Raw genomic sequence first — 26,440 nt, forward strand, 5'->3', positions numbered from 1 at the left:
ATCGTTAACGTTTGGACGGATTATGCTTCACTAGTTTTAAGAAAAGGCAAGTGAGTATAGCACCCATCAGTAATATCTGTTAAATTATCGAAAGTTGGTTATTTTTTCACTATTGAGCTCCAGTTGAACACTACATTGTACACTGTAATGACGATGATAATAAACATGTAAAAATTTCAGCCCGCTTTTTGACTGAGAGCGCGTCAATTAATCCTAAACAATGCAGAACGTTGAAATTAACTACAAAAAGGTGAAATTACGTACAGAAAGTTGAAAATAAATTACATGTATATTTACTGAAATTTAATAACTGTGAGTGAGGTCAATACGACCAGGTCTCGGTTTGAGACTTCCCGTAAAGACCTCACTCCTGGTTGATAAGTGGTCAGTAATCAAGCGATTTTTTCTCGAGCAAGTTGTAATAAACATGCACTCGTAAATTTTTCAAAGACTACAAATTGCATGAACCTTACGGACTTGTGCAATTTTTTTAGTCTTTGAAAAATTTACTTGTGCTAATTCATTCCAAATTGCACTCGAAATCATTTGATTACCTGTACATACTACGGTGTAGTGCATGTAGTTTTTCTTTCCAAAACTGTGCTTCTACTGCCAGGCCAACTTTCCTCGATAGCGCCAAGGGATAGCCTGAGTGTCAGGCCTTCTTGAGAGGAGGGTAGAAGGAGGAATCCCCTAATCCCAGGCCCCTGTTACTCGGGTCAGCGGGTTGTTCGTCTCCAGTCTCCCACCTACTCTTTCAGGAAGAACTGAAAACATGACTTTTTCCTCGGTTTGCTGTCACTCCTCATGTTCATAGCTTTGATTCTCGCCTTCTGTATCGGAGTCTTTTCTGTTTTACTTTTAGAAGCTTTTTTACTGTACAAATGGTGGACTTTGACAGGAAAGGATGCTCGGAAACTTTACCCACAGCGCACAAGAGTCACGAACCCCGAGGTAGGAAGTCTTCGATTTCGTCAAAACACCAGCGCTTTCATTTTATTTACATGCCGTTCACTTAATCCGGTGATCTTTAATGACAAAAAGGGAAGCGTAGCGCATAAGTTATTTTCCAAACTGCGAAATGTCAACAGTATTATTCAGGTTATAAGCTTAAATTAAAATTTGGAGAAACTGATCTGAATCTAAACTGTAAACGCCTTGATTTTAGTTTTCAAAACTTTTGCTTTAATCACTGATCGCCAGATGACTGATATATTTCCAAGGTTGCAGCTCACACTCTTTAGATATCATTTAGAAAGAACACTCAGTAATCATATTCAAGTATGATCTTCCAATCGCACTGATCACGGTAGAAGCACAACAAATTATAAACTAAAAAGTTATGAAGTTTATATTTCTGTTTGCAGTTTATTGCAGAATACTTCAAGAAAGATAGCGCCACTGAAAAAGAATCATGCATGAGCCTGAATCTTCTACTTGCCTTTTTGTGGAGAGAATGGAGAGATTCTCAGCAGATGAAATCATACTTTCTAAACAAGATGAATTCCGAATTCTCAGAACTGATGCAAGGCAAAGCAGCCAGGAAATTGATAGAACAGATAACTATTGAAGAACTCTCACTGGGGACGTCTCTACCTGTAATTACAGGTGTGCATGCATTATATTAATGTGGCCTCACAGGAAATATTCATACCAGCTCTAAGGAAAGTCTTTGTAAATTACAGTGTCAAGGGGTATAGTTTTCAGAGGAAAGTAATGATGCTGTACTTTTCCAAAGGTAGGGGAAGGGTATGGGAAGGGTATGGGAAGGGTATGGGAAGGGTATGGGAAGGGTATGGGAAGGGTATGGGAAGGGTATGGAATGGGTGGGGGAAGGGTTAGGGATGGGTGGGAGAAGAACCCAAAAAACGTTTAATGGGAGGAGAATGAATTTTTTCTTTTTTGAATATGTAGATTCATATAACTGCTTTTGACTGGAATAGAAATACCACCACAGTGATGCACTGTTATATTATTTCCTTTGTGATACAAAAACCTAGTATTGCTTTTGCATTATAAGCCAATAACGGCAGACGACTTGGCTTGTAGCCCAACATCTAGATGAAGCAGATGTCCATTGTTGTTTCCGAAAATTTCAATGAATAGCACTTGCCTCATGATTTCAGGCTTGTATCTGGATGTGTAGTGTGACACTTTTTGTCTCTTATAGGTGCCACTGTGATGAAGATAGGAACAAAAGAACCCCTGGAGGTCCCCCAGGAGTTGGATATTGCCCTTGACCTTGAGTACTCAGGGGGGTGCCATATGGCCATACAGGTGGATCTTGTATTTAACAAGTCTGTGTACTTGTCTATTAAGATGGTTTCTCTGCGAGGCCGGGCAAGAGTGCAACTTAGTAGGCATCCACTTACGCACTGGTCCTTTGCATTCTATGAGGTATGTGATTAGGAATACAGGTCATTAATGCCCATTGCAACTACTATAATATTGTTCAAGGCATGGAGGTCATGAAAGCTGAAAGATTTGAAACTGGTGCAGACAACACCATATTATAGTAAATGGAATTGCAGATACAGATTTCCATGCAGATTGGCCCAGCGGGAAAACAGCCTACCTTTGCAGAAGTTCTGTTTCTTCAAAAAATTTATACCTGGACCAAATGATTAAAATTCATGGCCATTTACATCCCAACCCAAATTTCCTGAAATTTTTGAAAGTGGTAAACAACCACAGTCAATTCAATGTCTGAATAACTTGCAAATATAGCAACTTCTTATTGTTCCTGGTATGTTTAGCAGTTGTAAGACAGTGTCAAACTGGCTGGGACCAGTACATATAAATCCAAATATATTACACTGTAGGTTATTGGCAATAAACAATTAACAAAAACAGTTTTTATAACTGAGAAAGATTCATTTGAAATACAGTATTGTGTAACTTTTGTACATGTAGGCAGGGTATGACATGTATGCTACTGGTTTGACACTGACTGCATTTCATATTTTGATGACCGATTAACAAATACTGTAAAACTTGACTACTTGCAAAAATGTATCAACATGAAATTGGCAAGAAAACTGGTCATGTACAATTAAATACGTGATGCACAATTAAACTTTATGCACATCATTACTCTGATTTTAAATTGCTTCAGTGTAGCTGCATTATACTGTCCCACTCAGAACACACTATCTAGATAAGCATAACAGTCAATTAGTATTTCAAACATTGGTCACAGAGCATTACACTGTGGTGTTTGAAATACTAATTTATTTGTATTGAATTATTTCCCTTAATCCAGGAACCAGAAGTTGAATTTGAAGCTGAATCTCAGTTTGAGGGTAAAAACCTGCCTCAGTTGTCCTCTCTGATAATAAGTCATCTGCGCAAGTCAATTCAAAAGAAACACACCCTTCCCAGCTACAAGATCAGGTATAGCCCATTCTTCTTAGAGCTCTCCCCTCAAGACGAGACCCAGGAGGTCTACGTTCACAACAGTCTGGCTACTGTTGGTAGTCTTGAAGTCACAGTGATGGGATGTACCCGTCTACCTGAATTGGAGAACAGGGTGTGGCAGTATTGCAGCTTGTCTGTGGACCCGCTTCCATGGAGTCGGCTTGCTGAGAATAAAAGAGCAATGTGGCCAACATTTGAGGTGAATTCATCCTCCATCATTTCTTTTTCACTATCTGTGTTTTAAGGATCCCTAGCTAGTTCTCCTTGTGTTTTGGATGGGAAGCAGTACATCCCTTAGTCAGGATGACGAAGTAATCATGGGTAATGAGGTGAAAAACACTGCCATACACTGTATTTACTGAAAATAAGGGCACTTTCAAATAGGTGCCACATCTCTGAACAACAACACAGAACATGGTCAAAACACTTGAAGCCACGATTGAAAATGTTAATGACATGTAAACTTTTATTTGTATGTACCGGTACTTTACAGATTGAGATCAGTCGTGAGAGTAATGAAATCTCATTTGGTCTGACCTTGAGTAAAGAGATCAGTGAGGATGAACTGGGAAAAATCATTGTGATAGAGACCATAGTCACGGATTCTCCAGCACACTCTGTTGGGGTTATGGCTAAAGATGTTCTTGTAGCAATTGATGGGCACAAGATAGAATCTCTCAAACAAGCTGCCAAGATGATTAAGAACAAAACCAGGTAACAAGGTGAATTTCTTGAGGTGCATGATCCAATTCAGGATGTAATCAGTCATTGTAATTCCAAAATCGGATGAGCAAAGTGCAAGGCCAATTTGAAATTACAAGCACAATTATTTTACTCCCTGAATTGTACCACAATTTTCAGTTACCAATTTAATGTATCAATTGCAAATTTCGAAGTTAAGAATTTCAGAACAACTTTGGAATGAAAAAGTCAGTAGTATTTTCAGAAACCATTAATTAGTGGATGTAATTGATGTGCAAATGGCCAAGATGTACAGTTACAGATATCCAGTGACAAAACATTGTCATTGGATGCCTGTAATTGGACAACCATGTAATGACATGGCAAAAAGGCGTGATAGAACCAATCACAACATTTATTGAGAATTTTGTTTTAGATACTACTAAACTTGAAAACTATAATTGTAAGATATTATTTATTTTATGATTTGATATGTTTATTCTCAAATATGCTGAAACAGGCATTTTGGGATCTCAAAAAAATTGTTCTCGTAAAAGAGATGTTCACTCGTGAAAGTTTTAAAAATGTTACGAAGTGTTTGTTTGTGGTAGGGATAATGGCTAGCTGTTTGCTTTTGGAAGGCATCTACAATCTATGTTTTATTTTAATGACTGTTAATCTCCTCATAGGTTCATTGCCACTGTTCAAAGACCACCAACTAGAATCACCCAGCCAACAGTAAGTGATCAAGAAACCACAGAGACAGATGGCAAAACTGTGGTGGACTTTAAGAATGTAGCACTGAACAATGACAGCGATTCTGAAGATGAATTCGTGAATATTGTTGTGCCACTGTTTGAACAAGCTGACAGCGAAATCACAAAGTCTGCTGTGAAGGAAATGCTCTCCAGAAGCACTGAGCTGAGACAGAAAGCAGAAAAGAAAATGAAAGGGAAACGAGGTATGGTTAGTGTTTTATACTCATTTTTAAGACTCTTGTTTTTTCTGATCTAAGAGATCTCAGAGACAAGTCTGTGGAGGCACCTCACCTCAAATATAGCATCAAGACAGGTGGATCGAGAATTTTTCAGGGGGGATGGCTGGTGCCTTGGGGTTGCAGAATTAATAGGCATGCCCCCAAAATGTCACAAAATGAGAATTGGAACCTAATTGAAAACTGTAGTACCAGAAATAGTAGCAATGCCACAACTATTTTAGCTTGGAAAAAATTACCTGGGTGTCTACAGTGTTTACCCTGATTGACTAGCCACCCAATTGCCCCCTTCCTAAATCTGCCCATGCAAGGTCCAATTTGCATCAGCAGAGAATTAATTTTATTTTTTTTATATATTGTTTTTTTATCATTACCTATGAAGTGTAATGGCATTTTGGGGGTGGGATGTGTTCGAGGAGATGTCTTGGGGGTTAAACAGATGTTTTCATAGCTTGGTGCATGTGTAAATTATAATATAAGGTCATTCAGTCCCATTGTTTATAAAACAACAATTGGAAGGGAGCTCATGACTCTTTTGTGATAGTTTCCTCTGAAATATTTGCGTTAAGCCTCGAAAATGCGACAGTAGAAGTGATCTCTCTAATTAGAATTTCCAATCAGGATGCGAGTATATAACTCAAGCTCATACCCTAAATAAATCCTTCAGTCCAAGTAATAAATTCGAAATTTTGTGTAAATCCGTTGAAATGCCTGGTGAATTTTGACCATTAGTCATTCTGCGATTGCTGAACCACTTGTGGTGCAGTGACAGAGCAAAAGCAGTACTTTGTCCTCACACTATAGCTTACACATGTGCCACACCGGGAAACTATCCCTTCACTGTCATCTGATAGTTATTTAGCATCTGATAGAATATTTTGAATGAATTATTTGGGAGGTTTTTGAAAAATTGCGAATATTTCGTACACATGTATAGTGTAGTTATCATATGATTATTGGGGTTGCATTTTCACCTTTCAATTTAAGTATTCCTCCTGAGTCTTGCTTGGAATGTTTTAACAAACTAAGCCATTTTCATCTGCCTACTAGATTTTTCGTTCTGTATGTTTATTATGCTCGTAAATTTTGCCTTTTGTTGGCAGGCAAGAAGACGGGCTCTAACAGCTCGACCACAGAGAATAACACTTCAGCAAAGTCTTTAACTGAACGGTAGGTGATCAGGTTATTTCGGTTTTTATACATACAGGTTGATTTGGACAATGTAGCCTGAAATGTCAATCATCTCACGCCTGGGATTGGCCTGAGGGCTGGAGGTGACAAGGCACATCGCGACAATTTGCGTAGTAATGTATTTGTTCAATGCATAAAAGGAAAGACATACTCGTGAATTGCGTTTGAAATAGACATAAATAAGATGATCCTTGCTGTACGTTAGTACTTTGAAAGCATTGCTTAATTAGTCCTAAAAAACATTCGAGGCTAACACGGGATTCGGACCTGTAACCTCCGTGATATTGGCAATACCTTGTGCATGATACAGTGCCGTGTAATCCACCTGTTCCTAACGTAACAAGGCTTCGTGGCTCACTTGGTGCAGCATCGCGGAGCTCAAGGGTTTCAATTTACGTGGTATTTACACCTAAAAAACAATCTTTTGTGAAAACAAATTTTATCGCCATACAGGGGTTGTGAGGCATCTTGTTAGCCAGTTGGCGTCCATCTTGTAAAGTGGTCGCTTACCGGAAGTTGGAGTACAGTGAAACGGAAATTTCACATTATTTCTTTAATTATTTATTTCACTTAAATTTGCATGGATGTGTTTCGTCTGTTTCAGTGTAAATCCAAAAAGTACAAATTGAGCTTGTAAATTAGCTTTGAGTCAAGTGCATTGAGTCCTAATTGTACCTGTGGACTGTTTAGTTTGGTATGCCCGGCGTTAGCGTAGGACTTCAAAGGCTTGCATGTACCTTGAGTTATGGCTTTAATTAATAATGGCATCCTCATTCCCACTTCGTTTTCCGCAGAGATCAGAAGTTAACAGGCTCACAAACGAAAGACACAAGACTGGATTCGTCATCAGCTACACATGGGACTGACACAGATCACTCAGCTCAGGGAACCGACAAGAAGGCTGCTGGCAGCAGTACCGTCCCACCAGGAAACAAGCAGAGGAGCGTGTCAGTGTCTTCCATCACAGCTGTAGATGGACTAGACACCACGAAAACCAGTCTGGTGCCGGCAACAACGGTACGCTAAGCTCTCTTTTGCAGGTTGTCACGCAAGCTCCTCTGACAGACACTGCGTGACAACCCAAAATTCGCGGTGTGTAGTTTATGGAGCACAACATCCTTAACAAAGTAGCGCGTTTATTCCCGCGGCAGCAATGACAATGACGATGGCAATGACGCTAAACCCAATTTTGTCATACGAGTAAGATTCAGGCGAGCCAGTGACCTTTTTTCCTGTTTGTATCAGGATCCAACCTGGAATGAGACCATGAAGTTTGATATCATCAAGAAAGATCAGTACCTTAATGTCTGCATCTGGAGCAGATCACAAGAGAAGAATGAGAAGGACATTCTATTGGGCTATGTGAGTAAATTATTAATACTATCTTTCTCAGAGCCATTAATAATTCATCAAGTTTAAACAAGGTAAATCTTGACCAGTCGGTGTTTAGATATCTGATCTTAATTAACATAGATTTTACGATTTTATTTCTCCGTTTTCTCTTTAGTTTTAATTTCGATTGAGAAGTTATATCAACACTCAAGGAATTGTTTGACCACACTTCCAAACACCTCGAAGTTCATCAAAAATACTCCGCTACGCGTCGTATTTTAAACTCTTTCCTCGTTGTTTGGAAATGTGGTCAAACATGGTCTTTCGTGTTTGGTATATTACATCCTGCTGAAGGCGTATTTCGTCGGTTATCTTGGCAAATCCCAAGATGATGCATGAGACAAAATGAGCTGGTTTAGATTCTTAAATAAGTTCTTATTTATTTGAGTTGTGCAGGTCCTGTTTTAAATACACAAGTATAGCATAGGTGTGGTGTAAAAGTTACAAGATTTCAGACATTAGATTCAGGAAATGCTACTTCTTAGCAGAAAAAACAATAAGAACAGCGGTAAATATCCCTTTTTTAGAAATATGTTGTTGTATTCATATCTACACTTTATAACAAGTACAACTTCAGATGTATGAGTATGAATGTCCTCAAAAATATGAGCTTGATGATTACAGTGGAAACAGCAAAGACTGTTCTAACACCATGTAGTAATTCTTACTTGCCTCCCATATAAGAATCTTTTTCAAAATTTCTGACCGAATTGGTTCTTCTAAAACTAGGTGTCTACATAGCAAATTTCAGGCTTTGGGCTCTTAATCTGCCTGATTTTTTAAACGTGGGATGTCATTGTCTGTTGATGGGGTATCGTCCTTTCGATTGTTAGGATTCGAAGATAGAGATCTGTAAACTTTCAGCAGAGGTTTACTGAAGTGTGTTTCATTATATTGCAGGTTACAATTCCTTTAATGGACATTGCACTGCGATGTTTGCTATTATCGTCAAAGACGCATGAAGAGTGTTTTGTCTTGGTTTCCCCGCATTCTGACAGGATCATATCAAAGTAATCTTGAAACTACTTATTTTTTCACTCTATAAGTTCCTTATTGCATGTTACATGTTACAAAAAAAAATTTCGAATTCCAGCCGCTTGTCAGTTATTCCTCTTTCTTCTATAAACCACTGTTGAGAAACAATATACTTTCGGAACGCCCTTTTTTCCTCAAAATTCAGCTTGTTCTTTAGTCCTGTAGTTTACGGCAGATGTGTTGGAAGTAAACTTGTGTGGTTGTTGTTTCTCTTTAGTCAGCCATATCTTCGCAACCATCCCGGTCTGAAAGAGAGGCTGTGCTGTGGTGACATCACCCTAATCTTTCGTCACACTCCATCACTTGCAGACTGTGATGATTCTATTCTGGAGAAAGTAGAGGCCCTCAAAGACTCGGAACCCGAGGTGAGACCATTCTCGTTCCCAGATCCGCCTGTCCCTCTTAGCCGGCGGGGCCCTGGCACGAGGAAAAGGTTACTATCTTTTGCTCGTGTCTCAAACTTTTCTGGCCAATCAGCGGGACGGAATTCGAACACCTCCGGAACTGGTTCAGTAAGGATAAGTGCCCAGGGGTTTGTCTACTCTTGAAGTAAACTTTCGCCCAAAAATATCGCTCGCCCGAAAATATTGTATCGTCCCGACTATAGCAGTCCCTGGGTCCAAGGATACTCGTGTCCAGGCCCCACCGGCTTAGAGGTACGGGTAAACGAGAGTGGGATGAAACAAGAATCCGGTCCGCCTACTGAAACAGTGCACATTTTCAGCAAACAAAATGAGACGAGATGTGTGTACCATTTGACAGCATTTTAAACCTTCCAGTGGAAGAAACTTTTCCATTTTATTTCCCACCGAACCGACTGAGTTCTTCATCAAGGAGCATGGGAAGAGAGTGAAAAAGTAAATGGTACAGTGATTTTGCGATCATTCCGGTAAAAAGGAGCAAAGAGGAATACCTCTAAAACCTCTAATACCTCTAAATAATAATAACTAATAATAATAATAATAATAATAATAATAATAATAACAATAATAATAATAGGAATACTTCTTAAGGTATTCCAGATTTTCTGACAAATTCCCGTTGGAAAGACCCGGTCTATTTGGTTTGCCACCAGAGGAAAAAAACGGTCTTCCTATACAAATGGAAAGCGCCCGACAACTGTCCATAAAATCGTCAGTCATGCACCGTTTTGCCACACGGTCTTCCTCATTTCTTTACAATTCCTTTTTTCCATTGCAGGATGAAAACAAAGAAAAGGACACTCTGGAAAGGTGAGGAATCTTGTTTCCTTACTTGCATTGAAGCTAGTAGGTCCTTTATTCGCTAATAGCAACTTTGTAACTGTTCCCTCCTGGGCAGAAGTTTGAATTGATATGGTGTAGTCCATGACGTCACTTCTCTGTTAATCATAATAAAAAGTTTGACCCGCCAAAATGTTGCGGTACCGGCGATTATGGATAATAGATGGAGAGGCCAGGTTCACACTTGCGACAAAACGACATCATAACGAGATAAGGACATAAGCAGGACGTTATGTCGTTATGTTTGCAGTGTGAACATCCAGACATAATAGCAACATAACAGCCCGAAAATAACGACATAAGGAAAAAGTGATCTTTTCCTTATGGCCTGGTCCACGTTATTGACATAAGCGATTGTGTCGTTATGAACCAGGCCTTACTGTGAAACTCAGAAAACCGTGGACACTTTGATTTGATTCTGACAGGTCAATTATGTACTATCATTTGCTTATTACGGTTACCATTCCGTTCTTATTATTATTGCAGTTTGGAGCCCCCCAAACATCAGTTCATTTTAACTCAGTTTTATTTCCCCACAAGATGTAGCTATTGCAGCAAAAAGGTTTGTACTTTTACCTTTAACTCTGGCAAATTTTATGCGACCTCATGTGAAGACTATCTCTTTTCTGTAACAGTTGCGGCTGGCAAAAAAACTCAACTCCCTCGTAACCATTTAGATCATATTTACCCTGCATGTATTAGCCAGTTATTGTCACATTGAAGTCAAGAGGAGTTTCGAATTTCACACAGGTCAATAGGATTTTCACTTTTTACGTTTTCTTATTTTGGTCAGGAAAGCAACGCCAATTACTCTAACCGATCACAATCGATCATATTCCCTCTAAGCCAATCAGGTACAAAAATCTAATTTCACGCACGTGTCCTTGCCCTTTTATCCATTTTTATTGGTCAATGTTTATTAAACTGCTGATTGGCAGTATCGTATCTTAGGTTCGAAAGGCGGTTCTGTTCGTTGCCCTCACTGTACTTCAGGCCTTCTTAAATAATGTTGTGATCTGCGTCTTAATTCTTGTCTTCATCTGATGTTTTCCTCTCCTCGCTGGTTTACACTACATATGCATGTTGTCTTTTCAGGTGTGGACCAAAGTTGCGTTCCAGTGTAGAACGTGTGCTATGATTTGCCACAAGAAATGCTTACAGAATTGCATGAGCCACACGCACTGCATACAGTGAGTACTGAAGATTTTTTTTCTCATTTTCGCGCAAAGAAAATATGGAAATCCCTGCCAATTACCACGCTTGGCACTACTTACATGTTTTTCCGTGCTTTATGGTAGCTTCGTTTCCCCGTGCTTACGAGTTTTCCTTCTTGTTGTTTCCTACGTTTGCAACTGCTTATATATTTCCAGGTTTGGAACTGATTCTATGTTTTCCCGCGCTTGGCACCAATTACGTTTCCCCGCGCTTTTCACCAGTCACCATTTCCTTGACGCACTTGGCACCAGTTTCATGTGTCCCGCTCTAGTCAGCGGTTTCATTTTTCTGCGATTAACGATAGGTACGCGTACATGCCACGAGTTCTGATTGGTTTATTTACTCTGTAATTACTCTGGACTAAAAAGTTCTTGCACCTCTTGAACAGTGCGTCCAAATCGACGTCAGGGTGGTTTCGAAGACAACAGTCCAAGTCAGGAAACAGAGAGAAGGAAGCAAAACAACAAGCAGATATAAATGCTAAGGACGGAAGCAATGAGGCATTAACTAATGTGACAGAAGCTTCGAGTGAGTCAGAACCCGAACGGCTGGCTACCACGAGCGAGAAAGTATCAGATGAAGATGAAAAGAAACAAAATGGGGAAGGTGATCAAACAGAGACAAGTGATGAGGTGAGAATGCTGAAATAAACGCCAAACTGGTGATCTTTAGTACTTGTTTAAAATTGAATTAGTGGGCCGGAGATGGGGTTGGGGATTGGTGGGGGAGTTTGAGAATTAAGGGGGGTTGGGAAATGAGGGGGGTTGGGGATTGGGGGGGATTGGGGATTGAGAGAGATATTATGGGGAGCTAAACTTGAAGTACACAAAGACAAGATTAATAACACATTTCTGACTTTGTGGAATTTGAACCCACAGAAAGAAAGTTTAATTGTCATGTTGTTAGAGAAGTAAGGTAATACTGGGATGACGAACATAGACAATGCCAGATCTACCTAAATCGTGGTTTCACTGATTTTGTGAGCCAGTCATGATCCAATATTTGGGTCATTTTATTTAATGTAAAAACGAGTATGTTAAGCAGTGGTTGTCCAGTCTTCTTCTTCTTTATTGTAATAGTAATGAAGCTAACTACCCGTCCAAGTTTATTAAAATGATATGTATTGACATATCCTTCTTGACTGTAGAAAAAGATCCAACCTGCTTGTTTCATATTGCGCATGTGCATTCAAAGTACGTTAGGAGTGGCTGGGTTTTAAAAGATGATTTCCAGTCCGTACTGCGCAGTCTCAGCACCCTAATGTGTATAACGGCTCACTCGATGGAATGCGAATCGATGTTTTCGTTACGAACCACATACCTTATCTTTGAGGCCTTTCAAATTCTTTTTCTGACAGCTTCATTGATTTTTACAGTTGCGAAGTTGTTTCATCAAGTGATACTGATAAGAAAAAACTCCTACCGCTTCGCATCCATAATGGCGGTTGTTTTGAAACTTTGAATTTGCTTCATGTAAGAAGTTGCGAAATGTTCACAATTTGTTATGTTTTACATGAAACAAAATAGTAAACGCAAACAATTTCTCGAGAATGCGCAGTGCGGACTGGAAATCATCTTTAAGTCTTTCCCGTTGCTCTTTTCGTGTAGTTTTTGAGTTCAGATTCCTATATTGTAGTCACCAAGTACCGAGCGGACACCTGATTCGAGTGAGGATCAGTCAGCTGAGAGAAAATCAGAAATTCAAGCAAATGACTTTGTAAAAGCTTCAGAAAGAGTGCGAGAGGTAAGGAAGTGTTTGCTTTTGGGATGATGGGAAACGAAAGTATAGTTCAGTTCATACTGAGTAGACTGGAAAGGTAATGAAAATGGAAATCTAACTGCAAATACTTATACGAAGTCAGCTTAAAACTCTCAACAAACTGTTAAATACCGTAAACTGCCAAGCTTGAGTTGTTGAGCTTGAATAAACATAAGCTAGGGTTTACTTTAAGTGTCATTCTGATAAACTGGTGAGACATGCCGATATCTGCACAAGCACCTTGAGTTATATCATCCTTGTGATATTGCGATTCTCTTGTAGGCTGGCAGGGAGCTGTTCTCCAATCTCCCACTGGAGGTTCGCAAAAACAAGTTGCAAGACATGGTAAGACAATGTTAAATTCTACCTGGGCTATTTCTGTATTCAGAAATGTGCTTTCCGCGAAGTCCTCGTGTGAACTGACGAGGTCACGGTTAATGCTTTTCAGATGGACAGATTACAAGTGGAAATTGACGAAGAAAACGAAACACGCACAGAATTGTACGAGGAGAGGAGTAAAGCAAAGGACCGGAAGAAAAAGGCTGTGGTCGAGTCATTACTAGTAAGTTATTTCTAAAAATAACTCGCCTAATCATAAAAATTACAATTTCCTCAATTATGATTGATTCATATTTGCTTTGGTTTTGCATTACTACGCCAAGCACTCCCGCAACTTGTCATCCAATCAGAAGTAAAATCAAATCAAACCAATCGTGACTCGCTGGCACACGTTTTCTCGCGCTTTGCGTCGGCCACTTGAATTTGCCTCGAGTTTTGATTGGTTCTCTGGATCGTCTTTGTCCTTTATGATTGGCCAGAGTGATATTTTTAGTTAAGTTGACACTCAATTGAAAACCGCTATATACCGGGGACTTTTTTGTAAACGGGTTCGTTGTATCGCAAGATCACGCTAGCCTTATACGGTGTTCGTTTATTATTTTTTTTTTTTTTTTTTTTCCCAGAGCAAATCAGAAGAGAGAAGTCAGGCGCTTGCCATGTTAATGTTACAGTACTGTGCTGGCTATCAAAGCTGTGTGGAGGCTGAAGAACTGGATTCGTATCAGCTGTGAGCAGTTACTCTGTGTTGCCATAGTGACGAAAAAATGATTTGGCGGTCGCTTGGTTGACTTTGCGCCTCCGGAAAATTCCGAACAACTGTCGAAGGTTACCGAGGAATGCCCGAAATGACTTCGGCCATTCGGGTTTATGTAGCAATTGGTTTATGCAAGAATGGGTTCTCTTGCAGGAAATGATTCTTGTTTTAATTTATATTTTTAGAGATTTTAAATACATATTTCCTCCTCAACGATAAATTTTGGGTTTTACTTTTAGCGTAGATAAATATTTGTACAGCGTGCATAAGGTTATAAAAATCATGTTAACCCTGAAGGCGTCTAAATTCGTAGCTTGATCAGCAGCATAACTCTCCGCTCTGTCTTACATACATTTTCTGTAGTTCTACTAGGGAGAATTTGCTTCTTAATTGTGTTTGTTTGGATCTTTCTTCTCAACTACCGGTCTATTTCGATTGCTACAATTACTAAATCTGAACGTGTATCGCATTCGGAGCTATTTATTAATTGTTCGTTCATCAGTTATAGGAAAACTGATTTCAAGCATCAGAATTGACTTTAAATATTACAAGGGCATACAAATATTTCTATGAGATAATTTATCGTTAAAGTATATTTAAAAGTTGTTTCATTATAAAAGCGATCTTTGTAGCGTATCGATTATAATTTTTTGACTTTCTAATTTTTGATAATCTTCTCACCTTAAGTTAAAACGTTCGTGTTTAGCGAGCGCTTGATATTTTCGATCGATATCCTGGCGGCCATCTTGGAGTCGCAAAACGTAGAGGGTTGGGACGAGAGAATTGAGTCAGGAAGGGAGAAGGGAGGAGAGAGAGAAAACAACTTCCTTCTCCTACCTCTCCCCCTTCATTCGTTTTTAAGCCTCGCGTATCTCCCGGGGCCTTTTTCCCTCTCTTCCCAAGCTTCCACTGTTTTCAAATCCAAGATGGCGCTGGTCCGATCAAAGTGCAGCGTCGCTCGTTAAACTACGCCGGCATTGCAAGCTAGAAAATCTTCACAACTCCAGATTTTCGTTGTTCGGCCGCAATCTTGCTCGTTTGAACTTGGAACCTTGCAGATCATTTGAGAACCTTAGGGAGCGTTCGGTATAGTCGGCAAAACAGTGTCTTCTGTCTAAGCCAACGAGAATTTAATGATGTTGTCTTCTATGTTGTTGGAGATTTTTAATGTAAATTTAGGTGACTGTACACTAGAGGGAAAACGGTCGATAAGTCCAAGGAGATGTGAAAAGCAACTGTGAGAGATTAATTATAGTAATATTAGTTAATAATAATATTAATAAGAAGTTGTATATACTTTATTTCTGACAGGTTTACTTTCTAATGAAATGTAATCATTTGATGATTTGTTTTATTTGCTTTAAGGGAATTTGTAACTGAATACCTTAACTAGAAGAGGAAGCGCCCTGGTTTATTTTTTTTTCTCGGTCAAGAGGTGTAAAAAAGATGGGATAAATTTCATTGGTAGATGTGGGATTACAGCATTATTTTATGCAACAAGTATTTTTTTTTTTTAATCGTGAGTTTTTAAATTCTGTTATTTTTGCCAATTTCCGTTCATTTCAGACGTCAAACTGTCCTTCTAATCCATCGAGATATTTATCTTAGAATGTAGTGAAATAAAATCATTGAAACATTACAAATATCTCGTTTTATGCGTGGATCTCGTGTGTCATTCGGTATTTTAATACACGTTACATAGCCAACTCCCCTTATTTCCATGAATTTCTTTCAAGATTAGCCGTGAGAATCGTGAAGTTCTCAAAGAAATATACTAAGAGGCTCCTTTGTTTCCCAAACATGGTGAGTGCTCGGCGGGGGGGAGGAGGGGGAGGTGGAAATGACATGGAAGCTCAGCATACCGTTTCAGGGTTACAACTGGTCACTTGATACCCCTTAGATACCATCGTTAGAGTTGCTGTGGTAGTTAAAGGTATTGAGCCCTATAAGGTTAGGAAATATGTGTGACGTTGAATTGGTCAATAAACCTTACTGACGGTAAACACCGTGTTTTATTTTTCACATTGTAATGGTGCGCGATTTCCGAGTGAGCAACAAAATTAATATCAGCAACTTTAATTCCACTTTTCTTCTTATGATGGCATCGTCTCTTGACAGTTTATAAGCTTTTTCTTACGATTTGACCCCGAAGAGAAAAGAGACTCTGATCTTCTCCTGCCTGGGTTCAACTCCTATATAGACGGTACTGGGAAGGGAGAGTTCAGAGACTGGACCACTACTGGAAACGAACGTTGCGCATTTGCATGCGCAAACAATGGAATTTAATATGGCACGTGTATATTTGGACGTCTGAAATAAGCGTTGTATTGTCACAAAAGTAGCTCTGCAGCTACTCTGGTAGACAATGGCACTCTTCAGACTTGAACCTTGGTCCGAAACATGTATTCGTGGATCGAAAAGTTAACTTGTTCATGGTTTTCTTCCATCTTTGCGTAGTATTGGCAGCCTTTTTTGGAGGGCAGAAGGAACGAGTTATAATTTTCTGTTTTCACAGGTCTGCTTGCAAGAGACCATGACCTTCATTATTTAATACTCAGGGGAAAGGTCGGGTGTTTTCTGCATGTTCGAAGTTCCAACTCCCGGTGTGGAATACAACTGCGTGTCCAGTGTTTTTCATTTCAATCTACTATTTTCCAGTCAAAAATAAAACAATCAGTAGCTTGATCTACCCTTAGCACCTGAAAATCATGCCAAATACGTGAAGTAATGCCGTGATTAAAGAATATGTTAAAAATTCTAACTTGACGCTCTTTGCCTCTGGGGAATAAAATAAGAATGGCAGTAATTACATTGATTAGTCTAGCTGCTTTTTGTCAGTATTGTTTTCCAAACCCAAACAACCAAACTGGAATTCTGACTGTTTGAAGAAATCAGCCGAACGCGTACCGCCGAGTTTAATACGAGAGATAATATCTTGTAAGATACAACACAATTCATATATCATATATATCAGAAAGAAAATTGAAGCGATATGAAAGGTACAGGGCTTTCGTCTATTACTATACAACTACGGTAAGCTTTTGTCATTTGCATTACAACGAGATTCAACGTGGATGCGAGGCAATTTCGGGCAGAAACGACAAAATTTCCCGAAATTGCCTTGCGTCCTGACGTTGGATTACATTGTACGCAAGTGTGAAAAGTTAACCGTGATGAGGGCTATTACAGAGTCCGAGATTAATTTCGTTTTGTCTTGAATAACAATAAAAAAGAGAGGAATATTGGGAGCATCAGATCAACTCAAGAATTAGTTAAAATTCCTTCCTGCTTTTTTTTAGTCTTAAAAGCCGACAGAAATTGTAGTTTGAAAAAAAAAAACAACAATAGAATTTTTCTCCACCAAAACGATGAAAATTTGACTGAAGTTGTAAAAAGTCACGAGATCCAGGAGACCGCACAAAAATGAGCCTCCTTGGGGACAGCGGCGTTTTGCAATGTTACAAATAACAGCATGCATTTTCCTGTGCTGTGATTGGCTGATACTCGACAAGCGGGATTCTTGAAATGAGAGAACCGAAAACGTTCGCATTCGCGAGTCTATCACCACAAAGCTAAAAGGTTGGCTTAAGGAAGAACTAAAACAACTCTACATTTACACAGTTGAAGTACTGTCCACTTGGCGCTGGTAGCCACGTTTAAGAGTAGTTTATCGTTGTATTTTCTTAGTTTTCTGCCTGGCAGTTTTGTATTACGCCTTTGAATTTGCAGTCGTTAGTTCAAACCTCAACCGCTTTCCGTGTGAAAATGTCGTTGGCGTTTCGCATCACAAACAACTTCCAGGATAATGCAGATAGCAACGCTTTAAAGAAAGCTAAGATGGAAGATGGACAAGCCAGAGCAACGCAGCAAGGACAGAAACGAGCGGCTTTGGGCACAATAACGAACAACGCTGGGTTGAGAATTCAGCCATTTCGCGCAGCCAAACAACAGGTCAGTGAACCCCTGTCAATTTCACCGCAGAATTTTCAGAACTTTAAATTCCATGTACGTTTCGTCTCCGTTTTGGAGAAACGTTTTTTCCTTATTCAATTTCTCTCCTCGTTTAAATTTAGGCTGGCTTGGCCGGTTCTTCGTTTTCCGTCGGAGCTGCCAAGAACGACGAAAATGCATTCAGTCGTGCACAACAAAAGACCGCCTTCGCTGTACCGACAACTGCACAGCAAAGTTTCACCATTCACGTAGACCCCGAGCCAGTTCTCGCCCAAAGTTCAGCATTTATCACGAGCTCCACAGTACAAGAACTGAACCCGGCCTTAACATCCCTTTCACGACCTGCTTTAACAAATGTGTTCGTCGGAAACAGAGCCGGGGAAGAAGGTGAGCTCGCAACAGCTAAAAATATTTTTCCGAGTTGATTTTTTAATCTGCCGTTTTGAACGTGCGACTTGCTGAAATTTAACGATATAGTTCGAGCTGCCTTTCTTATTTCTACGTAAGCGCTCATCACTGTTAAAATGAAAGAGTTCTTTATTGTTATTTTGCATTTATGTAGGGGACTCGCCTATGGTCATAGACTCTAGCGATGACGAGGACTTGGACTGCGCGAAGGAAACAGCGCCAGAAATACACGACATCGATAGCGGCAACGACATCTTTTCCTGCTCGGAATATGCTTCAGAGATATTCCAAAACTTGAAGCAATCAGAGGTAGATATCTTTATCTTTTATTCCTTTGTCGAGGTTGAAGTTTCGTACTGCCGTTCGAGCTTTTTTGAATGTGAAACAGCGCGCGTTGATATCTGAAAAAATAGAATGCATGTGATGGTATAACTCTTGAAGGAAATTTTTAGAGTTAAAGACGTTTGGAACTTTTAACAACTGAAGTGTTTTGAGGTAAATTTCATTTTTTTTTTTTTTTTTTTTTCAACCTCCCCATTCCCCTCTCCACACTCTTACATTTTGCCTTATCTCAATTTTTTTCCACTCTAAAGTAAGCTTGGTAGATTTCAATTACTTTTGAACTCACTGTTTCATCAAATTATGATACCGTTTCACCACTAAAAAAGAGGAAGTCACCAAATGTCAGATTCAGTGCTTCCAGTAAGACCTTGCACCTGTTGCCTTCTATAATGTTTGCAGTTTAAAAAATAGAAATAAAAGATGCCAAAATTATAGTCTCAGATGGTTTGGTCATTGCAGTAAACCATGCAGGAATTCTGAGATTATTTGAGGCAGGGGATGGCCTGGAAAAATGCAAAATCATTGGTAGCCATGGCACCCTTATTCTGAGACGAACAGAAATTTCTATTTGAGCTCTTTTCTTCCCCTGTCAAGTTCTGTGTGGTTCACCCTGAAAATTTTCATATTAATAAATGGCTTATCTGTATCGAGATCCAGTGGTATCTTTATATGTTTCGCACTGGCTAAAAAATGACTAAGCCAGAATCAAGAGGGGATACTTACGGGAGCTCTCCAAAATGTCCCCATCAGTTAATAAAGAATTTTTTTGAGCTAAAAAAACCACATTGAGAACATAGCCTTATCTCGAGCCTTTGATTGACTTTCAAAAAGTGGACAGGCTACCGTAAACAACTTGTTCATGGAGCTGATTTAATTTAAACTTGTCTTTATTTAGCTCAAGAACAGGCCCAAAGCTGGTTACATGAAAAAACAGTCCGACATCAACCACAGTATGCGTGCAATCCTGGTTGATTGGCTGGTTGAAGTTGCAGAAGAATACAAACTTTTACCTCAGACGCTTTACTTAACAATAAACTATATTGACCGTTTCCTGTCTGTCATGTCAGTGCTACGGGGAAAGCTTCAACTGGTGGGAACTGCATGTATGTTAGTAGCAGCCAAGTTTGAGGAAATTTATCCACCTGATGTGTCAGATTTTGTCTTCATCACTGATGACACTTACACTACTAAGCAGGTAACAAACACTTGGCAACTGTCGACATTACTCAACTTTCATGCTTCTGAGGGAGGGGTGGGACAGGGTAAAAGGAATAAATCGTGGGCCTAATACAACTTTAAAAGGGGTTCCTGATGGGCTTGCTTGAATAAGGAGCAATGAAGCTAAGTTGCTGAAGGAGTGACTTCCTCCTCCAAGTTAGGAATTGTGACCTACATTTTAAACTCAATAATCCACAAATGTGGCATCGTAGTAGGTTGGTATGGCTTATCAGGCTATAAATATACATTTGAAAGGATGTCGCTAAGGGCAGGCTACCAGTTACAGTAATTTAACCAGCTGAAAGAGAATTTAATCTCTGGCTGAAATAATTTCACATGGAAACAAAAGATTTGGGTAGACTTTGGAGCTTCCAAGGCCAGAAAAGACAGCTGAGCTAGTTAATGGGTTGGCTTCGTGTTCTCTTGAACATACTTTTCTTCATTTTTAATGCATCCAAACCTGTAATGCATGCAATATTTCTGCCACAAGTGTGAGTGCTAAGCAAATTTTTCATGCCATACCAAAGTTTGCAAAATCTTCAATGCAGCTGCTACATGTATACTGGTAACACACTGACACAGTTTGTTATTTTAATGTGATTTCTTTGCAGGTTCTGAAAATGGAATCTCTCATTCTTAAGACTTTAGGATTTTATATTTGTGTACCAACAATAGTAGATTTCCTTGAAAGATTTTTAAAGGCTACAGAATGTTCTGAGTCAGAGAGTCCCAAAGTTGAAGCACTAGCAAAGGTGAGTCAAGTTGTGCCAAGATAAAACCACACATCATTAACAACATTGCAACCTGGTTCACACTAGCAAATGTGATGACATAAGCACAAGCCCTTACAAATGCAAAAAATACATATATGTACCTTGCATTGTGGTTTATTAATTGTATGAACAACACAGAATTTCAATCATCAATTGATATAAAGAAAACAAACATGTCGAAAGAACATAAAATAACACAAGCATTAAGAAATAATGCAAGGAAAACCTACATGCAAAAACAAAACAGCAAATACATGCAGGAAAATCCCATTGTGTTATGCTACCAGTGTCAACCAAACCCTAACAAGTACTTTAATATTGATGGAATCCTTGGTCCTTATCCATAATCTATGACTAGGCTTTACTACTATTTCAGTGACTAGAAATTGTGAAACAAACTAAGGCAAATCCCACTGAACTTCACTATCTTTAATTCTTATCATTTTCCTGTAGATTCATACACTGTACACATATACAATTTCAAACTATTTTTCATCTCCCTTCATAGTTTAAGATAGTGAAGTTCAACTGTGTAGGAGGACATTTTGCACGTATTGAAGGAATCTGTTCAACATGTCACTACAAACATGTGTAGCAAATTCAATCCTAAGCTTACTTTGTTCCGCAGATTTAATTTAGTCTACACAAGGACTGTATAATCATCTAGCAATGAATTCATCTATTGTCAACCCTCTGTGAGTCTGATTCACTCGATCAGCCAGATACCTGTGCTTTTTTTTCTTTGCTTCAAGTTCAAGCAATTGCTTAAAAACTTCAGATAGTTACTAGTTTGAGACCTGTTTGGTTACATGTGCCAATTGTGTAACTCTGGCCAATTACTTGCCAATAGCACAAATAATAACAGAAGTTGTTATAAAATGAAGAAAAGGGAATTATGACAAGCTTGTCTCAATTATACTGCATAAATTTTGGCAGTTCAGGACCTTGATGCATATCATTGACATATTTAGTCTGATTATGTGGTGTAAAGTTTGAATGATTTATTTTTATTTCAGTATCTCTGTGAGCTTTCAATGCTTGAAGCGGACCCTTTTCTCAATTATCTTCCATCAACAATTGCTGCCAGTGCTGTTGTTTTGTCTCTTCATACTCTTGGACTTCAATCATGGGTAAAACTAACAAGTTTAATCTTCAGTTTGTACCATCAGGAATAAAATGTCATGGCCTATTAAAATAAATAGTAACATCTGGTCCAAGTTGGGGTGGGTTATTTAATTTTCAAAAGGCCTAATTGCCTATTTTCCCCTTCCTGCTCCCCCTCCTCAAACCTCAAGAAAAAATAAAACTAAAAGAACAGCAATCTAAAAAAAACTCAACAACCCTCCAAGGTCACTATGATACAGAGGAAAAACTCTTATACCCCTAACACTTAACTTCATCTTCCGCTGAAGATGTATTATGGCATATATCATATATCATCACAGATTTCTCTCCTTGGAGATGATAATAAGTGTGCATTGCAAGACATTTCGGTTTCACTGCCTAGTTTTGCACAAAACACTTAATTTCATCTTCAGTGATTATGCCGTACAAAATATATCATCACAGTTTTCTCTCCTTGGAGATGAAAATAAGTGAGCAATCAGTTACACTGGCTAGCTTTGCACCAAATCTATTCCTTGCTGACCTAATCTGGGATTGTTGGGGATGGGTCATTATATCCTTGATGGTGGGTAGGGGTGGGCAATTTTATTGTTTTATCTTCCTTTCTTTCATATGTCATGTCACGCAAGACTTTGTATGGTGCTTGGATTGCACAATTTTTTTCTTGGTCCAGGGTTATTTAGCAAGTGGTAATTTCCCAACCCACCATCATTTATTAAACTGTCTATCTGTGATAACCAAGTGTTCCAGTCCTCAAGGGTTTCCAGGGTGCAGAGAAAACCAATTTTCAGACATGTCCTTTTGGGAAGCTGCATAACTGATGTACAAGTTTGAAAGTCATTTTCACAAGCCCTCCCCCCTTCCACCCCCCTCCCCCCTCCCTTCCCCCTCCGCTAGAAAAAATTTCAACATTTACAGTACTTCTTTAATTTGATTTTCCTCAAACAAAATTTCTTTGGGCAAGTGAATAGAATCCACTAGCCCTGGGCTAATTCAGACACCCTCATTTCTAAGTTACAGTATCTTGAATGAATCGAGTACAATCTTTACTGTTAGAACCTTGAATATATTCCTGTCTATAACAGAATCCAACATTGTCTCACTACACCGGATTCCAACATCTTGATCTGCAAGCATGTATCCATGATCTTCATCGTGCATTCAGCCATGCACCGAAACATCCTCAGCAAGCTATTAGGGATAAATACAAGCAGTCTAGGTAAGAACAGTCAAGTGTGTAGACAAGAGGGGCGGGGGTGTTCTCTAATCTTTTTGCCAAGCCTGAAATAGAATAACTTAAGTCGGCCTTGAAAGGAAAAGCGTTGCCACACTAAAGGAAAAACTGAAAATAACTTTCGTTTTCAAGGTCGCAAAGAAATAGTTACACTAATTGGATAGAGAAGTTCAAAGTTGGGTGTTTCTTTTAAGTAGGGCATAGTGACCATTGTCGATGTTGAAGTCGTACTGTGGCCTATGAAAATAATTAACTGTTTCAACTTCCAAGAACAACAATAACAACAAGCAAATTCAAAGCAACAATTATTTGATGTCTTGTGGTTAAGGTATTTGTTTCCTTCACAGAGCTTCCTCATAGGTACATTGTAAAGGCAAATACCAACCATTGAGGTATACTTGTCAAGTAAAGGAGGGCCAATATCCAGGAGAGAGGGAGGGGTGGGAATAATAGCGGGAATAGTTTTTTTTATATACATATAGACATGCCTACAATGCCTACATATGGGGGAAAGGGGGGGGGGGGGGGGACTTATGACCAGAATTTTAAGGTACATGTATAAACTCCAAACAACAGGAGTGCCTTGGGCGACATTATATACATTGTATAACAAGAGTCTTTAAGTGGCCAAACACTGAAACTCATTGCAGTTACAATATACATGTACATACATTCTATATGTAGGGTTGACTGTTATATTAGTGTAAATTAGTGAATCAAAAATTCAGATTTTTTTTTATATTTGTGGATTTGGATACTAAATTAATGAGAACATACTGCTCTGCAAGAGTGCTGGCAGTGTCTTGGGTTACTGTTTATTGCCCGAGTCCCTAATAAACAAAGCTTCTTTTTTCCAACACTGTTCTTTCCATTTCAGCTTCCACGCAGTGGCAAATCTTCAACCTCCAGAGATGTTGCCCCTAGTTTAAATTCTTCCAATAATGTTGAAAAGAGTTACAATGTAAATATTTTACTGCCTTACTAAACAGAGATTTTATAAGAAAAAATCTTCCATCATTCTGTGAGTTATCAGAGGAAAATTTGAAATATTTCTGATGTCAAAGACATTTTTACTTGCGACTTGCTCAATTCAATTTCTTACAGATTATATTTCTATCTTGGTTTACCAAAATTATTATTTTTATTATTATTCTTGTATCTTTCTAGTACTTTGTAACTGTTGGAAAAATGTATAGACTTGCTGAACTTTATATTTTTACCTTCTCAGTCACAGCATTGAATTGTTAAGCTAGCTGTCAATATGATTTTGTAGGAGTTACATGTAATTTTAAGAAATTATTCTTACCTAACCAAATTTTAAAAACTATGATCATTGTATTCTAATAATCTCTTTTAGGTATACACAACATACACGTAGTTAGAAATATGATGATTAAGTATTGACATGACTTTCTTAAAAGTGTGTTTCTGGTTTAACTGTAAAATATGTAAAATAAATAACCTGTAAAACATTTCTTGCTGTTTGGTCTGTGTTTTAAAAGTGACATGTCCCAAACAGTTTTTAAGGCTTGCTATCAATGATGCATTTGGGCACCATTGTTTGTCGTGTGCACAATAATTTCCCACATCCGAGATATTTTATTGTCGTTTCTTGCCTTGTTCGCAGGGTTTTTTAACAACTCCAAATTGAACAAAGAGCCTCTCTGTTTGGATGTGCCAATTCCAGTTCCAAGAAAAACTTAAAACAATTTCAAAATTAAGTCAATGAAACTTGCTCAACTTCTAAGAGTCTATTTATTCTTTAATAGCATCTCTGAACTTTAGGCAGAGAAAAGGCACATAGAAAATAAAACTAATAAAGAACTGACGGATCATGTGTACTAAAGGCAGCCACAGCCAATTGTCGTTCGATACACTCGATTGACCCTCCATCGACACCTCATTCAACAGTCCACCAATTTTTCAATCAATTCATCGGAGTTGGTCAATGCTTGGCCGACTATTGACCGACTGTTGATCAAGTGTCGATAGAGTGTCGGCCAAGCATCAATTGGGATGTTGATCAAGATGTCAATTGAGGGTTTCTATTAAGAGTATCGATTGACACTCTACCGCAGATGCCTTATACTCATGATCCAAACTGGCCAAACACTGGAACTGATAGCAAGCACTTGCAGTGTCACATGTATAAGGGTATTATAAAGCCACCTTTGGGTGAGCCTAAGGAGTTCATGGACACGATCAAAACATAATGCTCTTTGTTCCAAAGGGAAATTGGACCTTAGTAAGAGCTATTTTGCTTCTCTAGCTGGGATGTGATTTTTTATAGGCATGCCACAACCCAAATTAATCTCTGCTGGTGCTTAGTTTGATTGAGTCATTACTGGATGAGCTAGACTAGGAAAATGACAATTCTCAAACTTGTTAATAATTTATCAAGTTCAAACAGAAAATCAAGACTGACCATGTTTAGATTTCTGATCTTAAATTAGAATATTATAATATTCTCTGTTTTCCCCTTAGCTTCAATTGAGAAGATGTGTATATCAAATGCTCTAGACAGTGTTTGACCACATTTCCAAACAACTCTAACTTGGTCAAAAATACTCTGCTGAACATTGCATTTTCAACTCTCTTCTCAGTGTTTGGAAATGTGGTCAAACATAGTCTTCTGTGTTTCATATATTACATGGCCCTGGCTATGGCTAGCACCCGTACCTTACCATTAGCTCACCACACCTCATATAGACATGTGATTGTTGTGTATTACACTAAAAGACTTTTGAAGTCAGAGTTGTTTACAGAATATGTTCAAAGGGTGATAGGCATGGGTAATGGTTCTTGAATTTTGCACAGTTGATTTTGTTTGTGTGTGCTTCAACTTATTTCATCTTGTATGTATGTTCCAGAAGTTGGAGCATTTGATCCTATAAAGCACAGTTTGCTGACATCTATAAACTGCTCTGACTGCTTCACCTCCAAAGCCGCAGGCCTTTAACATCTATAACTCTGAAATTGAGTGGGGAGATTATCTTTAAGAAAACTGAGAAGTAAATCTCTACCTCACATGGAGTGATAACTCTGCTGCATTGAAAATGGTGGCATATGGCTTATCAACAGGAATCTTGAGGTCCTATTTATTGGGAGTTTGTAGGACAGAGGATATCCAGTTAAAATTAAAGTAACGGGATGCAGGATATTTTTAAGGGGGTAGGGGGGAGAATAGACCAATTTCGATATATTAAAATTCAGCCTAAAACAATAGACACAAGGCTCCGGGGAATAACTACAGAGTTTGTGGGGTTTATTCCCCAGAGCCTTGTGCTGAGGTTTATTGTTTTAGGCTGAATTTTAATATATCGAAATTGGTCTATTGAAGGGATAAATATG

General features: G+C 38.8%; 2 protein-coding genes across 3 annotated transcripts; both read left to right on the forward strand.

The window, feature by feature from the left end:
* The first annotated feature begins 741 nt into the window (after positions 1-741).
* Positions 742-15,681, forward strand: LOC110064032 (PDZ domain-containing protein 8-like). Its single transcript, XM_020771033.2, has 19 exons — positions 742-954; positions 1,368-1,608; positions 2,171-2,397; positions 3,263-3,616; positions 3,911-4,131; positions 4,788-5,059; positions 6,196-6,262; positions 7,078-7,300; positions 7,529-7,645; positions 8,576-8,685; positions 8,928-9,075; positions 9,911-9,942; positions 10,459-10,534; positions 11,068-11,162; positions 11,576-11,819; positions 12,823-12,930; positions 13,228-13,290; positions 13,394-13,507; positions 13,908-15,681. The coding sequence occupies exons 1-19, from the start codon at positions 808-810 to the stop codon at positions 14,013-14,015; spliced, it is 2,967 nt and encodes a 988-aa protein (XP_020626692.1). The 5' UTR covers positions 742-807; the 3' UTR covers positions 14,016-15,681.
* Positions 15,682-17,570: 1,889 nt separating this feature from the next.
* Positions 17,571-24,567, forward strand: LOC110064033 (G2/mitotic-specific cyclin-A-like). Of its 2 annotated transcripts, none has more exons than XM_089273134.1 (8): positions 17,571-17,989; positions 18,112-18,389; positions 18,550-18,706; positions 19,635-19,934; positions 20,569-20,709; positions 21,747-21,860; positions 22,941-23,074; positions 23,967-24,567. In XM_089273134.1, the coding sequence occupies exons 1-8, from the start codon at positions 17,804-17,806 to the stop codon at positions 24,016-24,018; spliced, it is 1,362 nt and encodes a 453-aa protein (XP_089129260.1). In that variant the 5' UTR covers positions 17,571-17,803; the 3' UTR covers positions 24,019-24,567. The 2 variants fall into 2 exon arrangements, with proteins under 2 accessions (XP_089129260.1, XP_089129261.1); XM_089273135.1 differs by having other exon boundaries at positions 18,112-18,376; positions 18,552-18,706.
* Positions 24,568-26,440: the final 1,873 nt, after the last annotated feature.

Source organism: Orbicella faveolata, unplaced genomic scaffold (genome assembly GCF_042242905.1).
Source record: "Orbicella faveolata isolate gen_17 unplaced genomic scaffold, um_ofav_v1 contig_35, whole genome shotgun sequence".
Lineage (NCBI taxonomy): Eukaryota > Metazoa > Cnidaria > Anthozoa > Scleractinia > Merulinidae > Orbicella > Orbicella faveolata.